The following is a 10,967-nucleotide window of genomic DNA, read 5'->3' as shown; positions in this document are numbered from 1 at the left end:
TTTCACTCATAGATGGTTTCACTCACATATCGGATGAGGAACACGGTTTGATGCTCAGCTTGCCCGAGCTTCTCCTGACCGAGAAGCTAAAGACTTCTGCGCTCCCGTTTCTGTGGTAAGTCAAGTTTAGTATTGTATTTATTTGTTAGTAGTGATGAGCAGGTATCGGTGTCTCTGTACCTGTTTTTTTTGGCTTAGCTCCGCATTCAGTTTTTTACAATGTTTATCTTACCCACCACCTAATCTCTGAAACGATTATATTCCAATGAAGTAATAAACTTTTATTTTACCTTCAAAAATTCTGTTAAGGAGTTAACCTGGCACATGTATGACTTTACATCTCTGTGTAATTGTGTTGAATGTTCCTCTAGGATGTCCAACGTGAGACACAACTGGAATCCAACCAGACTGAACACTGAGTCATCACTTCAATACTGACTCCAGGTACAGACCTGCTTTCATAACTTACAATCAATCAAAGCAAAGTATTGCACATAATACACAATGTATTAAATAATATATGCAATACTATTAATGTGGAAGAACTCCACACTGTACATAAATTGTCTTGGTAGTGCACTGTTTAATCCAAAACCAAATTCAAATACGTAGTTGAATATCCACAGAAAATAAAGATACAAACTTTGTTCATAAGTAACACTTCCTCTCCATTAATGCCACACTTTTATATTTCCTGTCTTTTTATTAGGGACGGACGAGCCTGACGGACACAGCTGTGCTGACCGTGTTCTGTCTCTTCCCTCCGCCTCATTCTCACTCATGCATCCTACGTCCATTATATATACAGTCTATGGTTTTAATTCATACAATGAATAACGTAGACTTTTTGTTGAGGGTGCGATTTAGTACATTGTCGTTTGAAGACAAATTAGAAATCAAGCGTTTGGGGCCACACATCCCGGACGACTTCATTCTGCTGCAGCCTGGTGAGAGGGCGACTCGAACTTTCAAGACGGAGTGGTTTGAAAGAAAGACATGGCTAACTGCGAGCACAACAAAACAAGCACTGTTCTGTTTCCCATGCCTTCTTTTTGGAACTAACGCAGACTCCGTTTGGACAATGGATGGATTCAAAGACCTGAAGCATCTGTCAGAGAGAACACTGAAACACGAAAGCAGCAAAAGCCATATCAATTGCGCCATTAAATTGGGACTATTGGGAGGGGTCAGGACCGTGGCCACGCTAGATAGTGCTTACCAGCGGAACATTTCAGAGCACAACAAACAGACGGAGGAGAATCGTTATGTACTGGGGAGGCTGATATCGTGCCTGATGCTCTGTGGGAAGTGCGAACTGGGTCTGCGTGGTCACGACGAGTCAGCCGACTCAGTGAACCCAGACATGTATAGGTGCATTTTTGAGACGATGTGCGAGGGCGACACCAGGCTGAAAAGACACTATGATTCAGAGCCTATGTTCAAGGGGACATCCAGCACCACCATCCAGAACGAACTCCTGGATTGCATGTATGAGGTCTACAGGTGTGAGGTGGCCAAACAATTGCGGGACACCCAGTTTGTAGCTGTGCAGGTGGATGAGACCACTGATGCCTCGTGCAAATCCCAAATGGTCATAGTCTTGCGATACATGGTGGACAACAGCATCACGGAGCGGTTTCTTGAGTTCGTTGAAGTGAAGGATAAAACTGCCATTGGCCTTTCCACTGCTATCAAAGATGCCCTTGAGCCACTGGGACTGACTAACAAGCTCATAGCCCAAACCTATGATGGTGCAGCGGTTATGGATGGCACTGTAGGTGGCATGCAAACACTTATGAAGGCAATCTACCCAGACGCAATATTTGTGCATTGCTACGCACACCAGCTAGACCTAACTCTGCAGCAAGTATGTGCATCCAGGATCAGTGAGCTGAAGGTGTTCTTTGCCGATCTGGCTGGTTTTGCCACCTTCTTCTCCACCTCACTGAAAAGAGCGGCTGCTCTGGCGGAGACATCGGACAAGCGGATCCCGCGGCCACCAGGCACACAATGGGATTTTAAAAGCAGGACCGTGAATGTGGTATGGGAAACTCGGGAAGATGTACTGGAGTGTCTGGATAACATTCGCACTCAACCAGGATGGGACAAGGTGTCCATCGGCGAGGCATTCGGCCTCTCCATGCACCTGCGGGACCGCACGTTTCTCCAGCTGCTGGAGTTCTTTGCCAAAGTTATGCCAGAGGTGGATGATTTGTATGGCATTCTACAGTTACGAGAGGTTGATCGATATGGGGTGAATCGTGCAGTGGAGAATTTCAAAGTGCACGTGAAAGAAATCAGAGCGAGAGCAGATGAGATTGGTAACCAACCCAGTGAGGAGCCGGGCACAGCTAAGAAAAGGAAAACCAATACACCTGCCGTGATGAAGGAGGCCTGTGATGCCATGATTGCGCAAGTGGAGGACCGGTTCTCCAATAGTGACCATCTTATTGCTGCACAGCTGGTGGACTGCTCACTGTTCCCTAAGTTTGTGAGGTCATTCCCGGAGAGCCAACTCGCCTGTGCTCTCAAGCTCTGGCCCACAGCTCTTACGAACGAGGCGAAGCTGCAAACTGAGCTGGCTCTTCTGTACGGACACACTGAGCTGCACACAGGGAAATCAGCACTGCTGCTGTTCCAGTCCATTCGGGAAAACAACCTGCAAGAGGTCTTGTCTGAAACCTGCGCTCTGCTCAGCATCATCCTCACAACCCCCATGATGACTGCGGAGTCTGAGAGGAAGTTTTCAACGTTGAAAAGGATCAAGACGTTCACAAGAAACACGATGGGACAGAAGAGACTGAACGCTCTCGCCATGCTTTCCATTGAAAACCCGTTCATTCATGGACTGGTGGACTTTAACAGCAAAGTCATCAGGAGGTTTGCTCTAGCAAAGAACCGCCGTGCCGACTTCCTTTTTAAGTGATCGGCATTGGGGAGTCAAAACTTTTTTTTTTTGGAGCTGAAGGACACAAAGTTTTGTTTAATAAATTATGCAAGTTATTTGAGCTGTGTCTGTCTAATCTTTTTACTTTGTTGCAATCATTTTACTTTAATGCTGTATTATAGGCAACATCTTTGTGTCACGCTGAGCTCTAAAGCATGTGAAATGTATTTGAAATAGGATTTCTGCTCCCTGTGGCACTCAAAATGCAGCCCATAGTATATCTTACTGGTCTATGTTGAACTAATGCTTATAATAATCAGCTACCTCTATTTTTGTGACGGTGACATGACGTCATTCAAAACTGCCCCACCAGAAATTTCGGGCTAAAATCACCACTGTACACCTGAAGTCACATTGTTACAAATATGAGAAGACACATAGCATTCAGTCCTTCAATCTAGCTGTTGCAGGAGGCTACATAATATAATGTTGATAATAATGTATAAAAAGGAGCGGTGGAGAACTCATAAAGGGGGAGCTGAAATGAAAAATGCAGATATCTGTTGAGGGATAAGGTTTTAACCAAACTGCTGCGGGAGGCTGAACACCTCCAGGCTCTGACTGTAGTTCAAACAGTTCTGTCGTTTTCAGATTGGTGGTCACCTTGCTTACACATGAATCAGAAATAGTAACATCACTGGAAATGACTGTGAGATCTTGCCTTGTACATTTGAAGTCTTGTCAAATTAATTGTATGGTTGAAATTGCTCATTTGTTTTATGTGAAAAGCAGACAAACAAATGGTGAAGTGTACACTTGACTTGTAAAAAACGACACATCAAACATAGTGCTTTTATTCCATTTATTTTTCTATTCTTACTTTCACTGTTAACCTTAAAATGTTCTCTTTTTACAATGACTGCAATTATATTTCCCCAGTAACAATTAGGATTAGATCGGGAATCTTCAAAAATAATATACAGCTGTAACCAATACCGTTATAATTTATACATTTATTTTTCGAAAATAGGAATAAATTTAACTTTTATAATTTCTCTTTTCTACAATTATTCTCTTTTTATCTTCCCAAGCCATGCACTACTTCAGTAGTGACGTTTGTGCCTTGAGCCATCTTTCTTTGGACACTGGAAGTGACTGTAAGAGAGAGAAAAGAAAAGTCCACAAAAAAAAGAAAAATGACAATTCATATTTACAGTTTAGCTTTTCATTGTTATAATTTAACGAACTGACAGTCGTGTGGTCAGTGCTTTCCCCAGGGCTCATCATCAGGTTAGTTTAGAGGCAAAGTTTGAGACACAGAGGCGTAGTGTTTGAACTAGCAGGCAAGTTTCTTTTCTAGAGCAGGCTGAGTGTCTGTCAATTTGTGATTGATTAGAACAAGTGTTACCGAAAGTGTGATCACGGACCCTGATAGATTAAATGATCAGTTTAAGCTCAAACATCTCGTCTTTGGTCATTTTTATAAGCGATAGAGAGAAACTGGATCTGGTTAAAGTGCAGTCCCCTACAGCTCTGCTCAAAGGGAATGGTTTTATCATCTCTGTGCTCTCATGTGATGTCAAGTTAGTCTGCTGCCAGTTGTCCTCAAACTATCTGTCAAAAGCTGACAATAAAATATGCGAGAAATAACTGCGATATATAGTCTGCTGTGTTCAGGTGTCAACGTGTTTCCTCTTCGAGAAGCACAAAAGATTCATTAATCTAACTAAATGAAGCGTTAAACGTGAACCTCCGAGTGCACTACAAGGCAGGAAGCTGAAATCAGCCAGCCTGGATATGAGGTTTTTCAGTGTCATGTGCAGATATCACAAGGTCTCACAACCGACGACTCCACTGATGGGATATTATAGCATATGATTTGTCAGTCAAAACATAGGTCAAACAACGGAATCCGAGAAGTACAATACAAATCGATTTTCCATGCAGTGCCTGACTCTGTCTGGGAAGACAACAGTAGAAACTGCATACTCTGCCATTTGTCAAAAAAAAATAAAAATACACTGATGAGGTCAAAGCTGCATCAGCGTAACGGAAGAGTGTGACAACCTCGACAAACGACCTTTGAAGAGCAGGTCACGTTCAAGCCTTTTCATACGATAACACTTCAAAACGTGTCTCTTAATTCAATAAACTCTCCCACAGAATAGTTCACCATGAGCTAGTGATCTCCCCTTGTGAAATTCAAAAAAAAATGTACAAATATATTCTCGGCGGAATAGATCAGAGTCATGAGTTGTGTTTGTGTCGAATGGTGAATAAATATCTGCGGGTGGTTTTAAAAGGAGAGAGAAAAATAAACAGATACTGTACACGCTACATGCTAGAGAAGAATACAGGCAGCTGTCTCTCAGCATTAGACAAGAAAAAGAAATGTTCTTTCCTCTTCTGGCTATAAAAATACCTAGAATCTAGAGTGAGTGTAGAAAAACTTTACATGTACAAGTCATTTACATCCAAGGCCATTTTTTCTCCAGGGAGTGGCAGGTGAAGAGGAGAAGTGAGAGATGAAACCGAAGGTGAAAAGTGGAATTTCCTTATTTAGCATACTGGTGCTGAACGCCATGCTGTCTGGACAAAAAACACCTCCGAGGCGATAACTCCGTCCAGACATCTGGTGGGTCAATCAACATTTTTTGTCCAGTTTCTGAGTCAGAAAGAAACGTCCAGGAGAGTCAAGCAGGGCGCCAGTCCAAATACGCAGATGTTGCTTGAGCAGAGGAGGAAATAAAGAAGCAGGTTTGATTTACCGGTTTTGCATTAATGTCCACGTTCTCGTCACGGATTATTGCTCCCAAAGTCCGCCTGTCTTTTCAATACTAAGCAGATCAGGTCTGAAAAACAACTAAACTGGCCGATAGTCAGGGAAAAAGCTCATATGAAGACTGAAAAAATAGGATTAGAGTGAAAACTGATTTTTGTAGTATTCTCTAATATTTCCAACATGGCATTATGAATAGTGTGATTTGTTTTCTTTTTCTCCTGCAGCACACCCCCCAGCCCCTTACTTTCTCTGGTGTGTCTGTAGCAACAAGTCCAACATTCTATCATTTTCACGCAGCCTACAAAATATATTCAATTTGACATTTGATCCCTTCATAATAAACTTTTTTTTTTTATCAACAATAAAGAAATCAAAAACAAAACTTAGTGCAAAGTACAACCTCCAGGATGTCAGCAGTTTTCAGTCACGCGTTACATTTTTACTGACAATAAATCGCTTGTGCAGCAAAGACCGCAAAAGAAAAAAAAACAAAACATTGGTAACCTGAATGCTCTCCGTCACTTTCACTCAACAAGACAACACTGGGATCAGGTGGGCTGAGAAAACTTGAACTACAACTCCCAGAGTCACTCAGCAGTTTCCCTTCATGCTAAATTCAAGTGTTTGCAGAGTTTTATAAAGTGATGAGGTGGTAAGATTTTGTCAGTTACAGTCGGTATAGATTTAGTGACATAGGTTTTTGTGCCAGGCAGTGACGGGGGGGACGTAGTCAATATTCCACATGAAGCTCACAGCCCACCTGAGCTCCGGGACCCTGTTTCATTGTAAAAGAATAAATGAGATGATGAAGCACATTATAGAACCACCGCGTTCCTTCATTTGGGAGAGTTTCAAGAACGACTGGGCCATTCTCGTTATGCTTTCTCGTGTCACCGAGCTTTTTCAAAACCTTAACACAAAACACCTCAAACAAACACAAACACACACAAACACACACAACGATAACCTCCGGGGATTTCTCTACCTCAACCCCTACACACTTCCCTTGCTTGGGTTCACTGGAAAGAGCTTGGGTGGACAGAACACAGTGTTATAGGGACTATTAGGCAGCAAAGCAAGCTTTTAACGTTTTAACGACCAAACCCGCTCGTCTCCTGATCGGAGCTTCATACGGCTTCCTCTCTTTGTGATGAAAACATGACTCAGCCGGGATCAGGAGATCTCAGCCCACTGACTGAACCGAGGCAAGTATGGTGCGTTTAATTCATGTATCACCTTTCATTTAAGGCCTTTAGGTATAATTGTCCTGTTTGTTAGTTTTTTAGCTCAATCAAACATTGACACTGTTTTTTTTTTTCTTGGGGGGGGGGGGTAAATTTCTTCTCTCAATCACTGACCTCTCACACATTCATTCGACTCAGGTCCCTCTAGCCAAATACATGGAAGTCACCAGAACCCAAGTGTTTTCAGGAGGGCAAACGCATTTACTCACAAATAAGAACAGACTCAAGGGATGTTTAACTCAAAGTAGCTTATTTTTCCACTGACAGCCATGGACTTGATCAATTCTTCATTTTTGAGGTGGGGTGGGGGGAGTGCTGGATGAATTGAGTGCGTTGTTGTTTTATTTCTACCAAAACGACGTCCGAATATTTTTACATCCTCTCCGGGTAGTTCTCCTTCATCAAAGTTTCCAGTATTGTTTAAACAGCCTGTGACCTCACTCCGATTGGCCCCCAGGCTGTGTGGAGTCTATTTGACCTCCAGGATGCAGGGGTTGCACTCCATGATGGCCACAATGATTTTGTCGATGTAGTCCTGGAGTCTGTAGTTGATCTCCTCCTGTTTGTGGATAGCATCCATCAGCTAGAAAACAGGGAGATGGAAATCAGTGGAGATTGTTCAAATAAAAAGGTGAGCCGGTCATGGATGTGTTCATCTTGTTTGTTTCCTAATAACCTACCTCTGAGCGAGACACAGAGCTGATCTCAGCTGCCAGGGAGTCGGAGAAGGAGGCCGACATCAGGTTCTTGGCTCCCTGGATGCTCAGGTTGATGATCTGGCCGTTTAACTCGTCGTTCTGATCCTTCAGGCTGCGGTTGTCCTGGAGAGGTGGAGGCAAATGGAACGCGTCACAAAACATTGAAGGCCAGATGCTACACCATTCTTCCATGTCAAAGCAGAACAGTGATAGAATGAGACAACATAACACATGTAAAGAGGCATGGGACGATGGAACTTTACATTTATTTCTTTTCTCTCTATAAGATTGTTTTAACTGCGTCACATATTGTAAAGAATCTGTTCTTTTTAACTTTTATGCACCAACCGAAGTAGCACTCTTAATGTCATTGTGTTTTGTACAATGAAATGAAATAAAGGCTTTCTATTCTACTCTTGGGATATTACCTGTTTGAGTCGTCTGATCTCTTGCTCCAGTTCGGCCTCGCGGGTGCGGGTCTGGTACTCCTGCAGCCCGGCACCAGGCGTGCGTCCTCTCTTCGCCTCAGCCTCCAACTTGTACAGCTGTAGGTGCTCCAGCTGTTTACGTAGGTCTTCAATAAGCTGTGGCATAGACACACAAAGAGACAGTCAGTGGGTTGAGTCATGAGGAATCATAAAGAGAGGGTTAAAGGGCAAAAGCACAGTCACTGTGTAACTAGACTATACTTGAATAATTTTTCCAGCACATTGTTTATCTTGCAAATAGAGGAACCAGCTCAACCTCTTGCGTGCACTCCTTCTCCTTGTGGCTCTGGTGGCGCTCGTGGCTCAGCTTGTCTGCCATCTTTCTGCGGGACTCCGTCTCATCTTGCAGTCGGTCCGACATGGCTTCCGTCTCATCCTGTAGCTTCCTCTTCTCCTGGAAAAACAAAGAAGGTGAGGATGAGGAGGAGCCATCCATGTGATCCATGAGAACAGCTGTAGTAGGAGCCTAAAATAAAGACAAACCATGAGATGAGATATTCCTGCACTTACCTCCTCTAGTCTCTCAATGTTTGCTCGTAGACAAGGAACACAGGACCGAAGCTCACTGTTCTCCTCATCCAGCTGTTGCAGCCTAAAATACAGAAACACAAGTAAACACAGTGCAACTACTGATATATCTGAATCCGTTTGTTAAAGGTTGACAATATTCCCAAAAAGAACAGTTTAGGATCATTGGCAGGTATTTGCCAGAGGGTGGCAGTATGGAGGCCTTACTCATCAATGAACCAGCTAGTCGAGCTCTGGCATTAGAATCAACAAATGGGTTTTCAAGGCATCATTAAATCAAACACATCAACAAGCAAAACCTAAACACATTTCTAGGGAAAAAATACAACGTTTTGAAAACGTCAAAATGGCGGATAATGACAGGATTGTTTTTTATGGTATTTATAGAAAAGGGACAGTATTGTAATAAACCAGGTGGCACAGGCAAAGAACATTAAATCGATAATATTACAATCAATACATTTATGTTTAGAATTTTTACTTTGCCTCTAAAGATATTGTGCAAACATTCAGATCGTCTCTCAAGTGCCCACCTGGCCTGCAGGTTTTCCTCCTCCAGCCCTCCTTCCCTCTCCAGCTTGCTCAGCGCCTCCTTGTGGCGACGGGTCTCTTGCTGTAGCTGCTCGTCCGCAAGGACCTCCTGCTCCTTCAGTTGCTCCTCCAGGGCGTTGGCCCGGTGCACTAGATGAAGGTTCTCCTGGCGCAGCCGCGTGTGCTGCTCCCCCGAGGCCTCCGACTCCTTCTCCAGCTCGGCCACTCGACGCTCGAGGAGGAGCACCTGGGAAAGGTAGACGTTTCATGGTTAGCGAAAGACAAATGAAAAGATGTTGTTAGGGTTCTCTACTACAATGTGTTGCAGCCAATGTGAAATCAACCTCCTGCCTTTAACAGGTGAAAACTGTGACGTATGAACTTTGTCACCTTGTCTGTGATGTCATTGTCAGCGAGCTCCAGGATGTCCCGCGTTAAGTCGCTCATGGTGTCCAGAGTCATGGAGCTGTTCTGGAGGAGATTTCTGTAAGAGATAGAAAAAAACCACTTAACTCCCTGGAGCCAGTACACATTTGATAAACTGTGGTATTCTCATTCCATTCACATTTTATTCAAAGTATTCATATCATGAGTATGACTGAAATCAGACCAATTGTTTATTTTACCTTGCTACTTTCTTGCTGGACAGCCTCTTACCAGCACTGGATGGGGGGAAAAGAACGACAGGAAAGATTGTCAGGAAGAGAAAAAGGATAGAGGAAAGAGATACCATCTCCTGATGGTCCTCTTATCCACCCCCAGCCCCTCTCTCGTGCTGGGTACTAGATTTATGACAAAACATCTGCTACAAAATTTTCATATCACAGCAATCCAGCACACACAACGTCTGATCTAGGATTAGTTTTGACCTGTGACAAATTGATTCATAGAAACTTCGAAAACTGTACCTCAATTTGGTGTTTGATAGATTAAAAAAAAATTCTGTTAGTAATCTCATATTTTAAAGTTCTGATGTGACCTATGCCCTCTCTCAGATTTACAAAAGGTGGTAAACAGATGAAATCGGATTTCACAGTTAATAACATTCAGTAATGCAGCTAATGGTCAATAATCCTGGATCAGCAAGTTTGTTCCAATAAAAGCAGTTTTTTTTTTTAAAGCTTTACTCCACTACAAGCTGGCAACTTAGATAAAGTATGAAGTTAATGAAGTGAAGAACCAAAAATACCTAGATTACTCACCTGGGATACCCATAAAACTTCAAATTAACAGGTATAAATAATCTATTCGTCTTAAAATGGAAAATTTCAGAACACTTTATTATGTATGGGTGACAAATCAAAATTTATAAAGATGGAAACAATGGGAAGGAAACCAGCATCCACCATGTAAAAGGTGCAAAGTAGCCACTGAAATTCCTTAGGTGAATTTGCATCAATAAATGCTAACACTACAAAAACAGGTTGCAGATGATAAACAGGCAGCGAACAGTGTGATGTAGAAGGGCCTAAAACAACCCACAAAATACACCACAATGTGATTGTGTGAGAATGTCCAGTCCATAACAAAACACACACCATGTTGTTGCTACTTCAACATGCACGCATGATGAGAACACGTCTATTGAGCACTGCAAACACATTCACACAGGTTGGAATGGTTGCGGGTTGTGAATGATTTGTTACCTAGTCATCTCTAGGAAATTGAGGCGGGTGGAGAGGTCCTCGAGACGACTTATTTGTTTGTGACACTGGCTACAGAAAAAGTCCAGCGCTTCCTCCCTGAGGAAGCTCTGAAAGCAGTCAGGGAGAGGAGCAGGTGCGCTGGAAAGAGGAAACAAGGAGGAAG

General features: G+C 42.9%; 1 protein-coding gene across 3 annotated transcripts in view; it reads right to left on the bottom strand.

The window, feature by feature from the left end:
• Nucleotides 1–3,735: 3,735 nt before the first annotated feature.
• The window catches only part of rab11fip3 (RAB11 family interacting protein 3 (class II)), a 30,549-nt gene continuing 23,317 nt past the window's right edge, over nt 3,736–10,967 (bottom strand). For 2 of the 3 annotated variants that reach the window (XM_062413981.1, XM_062413983.1), the window contains 9 exons: nt 10,805–10,942; nt 9,785–9,820; nt 9,549–9,642; nt 9,161–9,405; nt 8,610–8,691; nt 8,356–8,493; nt 8,040–8,195; nt 7,594–7,734; nt 3,736–7,496 (listed from right to left, as the gene is read on the bottom strand). In XM_062413981.1, coding sequence (XP_062269965.1) covers nt 7,383–7,496; nt 7,594–7,734; nt 8,040–8,195; nt 8,356–8,493; nt 8,610–8,691; nt 9,161–9,405; nt 9,549–9,642; nt 9,785–9,820; nt 10,805–10,942 — 1,144 coding nt within the window. In that variant the 3' untranslated portion in view covers nt 3,736–7,382. The remainder of the gene's footprint in view (nt 7,497–7,593; nt 7,735–8,039; nt 8,196–8,355; nt 8,494–8,609; nt 8,692–9,160; nt 9,406–9,548; nt 9,643–9,784; nt 9,821–10,804; nt 10,943–10,967) is intronic. The other variant, XM_062413982.1, reaches the window with a different exon arrangement.

Source organism: Platichthys flesus, chromosome 20 (assembly GCF_949316205.1).
Source record: "Platichthys flesus chromosome 20, fPlaFle2.1, whole genome shotgun sequence".
Classification (NCBI taxonomy): domain Eukaryota; kingdom Metazoa; phylum Chordata; class Actinopteri; order Pleuronectiformes; family Pleuronectidae; genus Platichthys; species Platichthys flesus.
The sequence above is the reverse complement of the archived record's forward strand: the minus strand, read 5'-3'. Positions and strand labels throughout refer to the sequence as shown.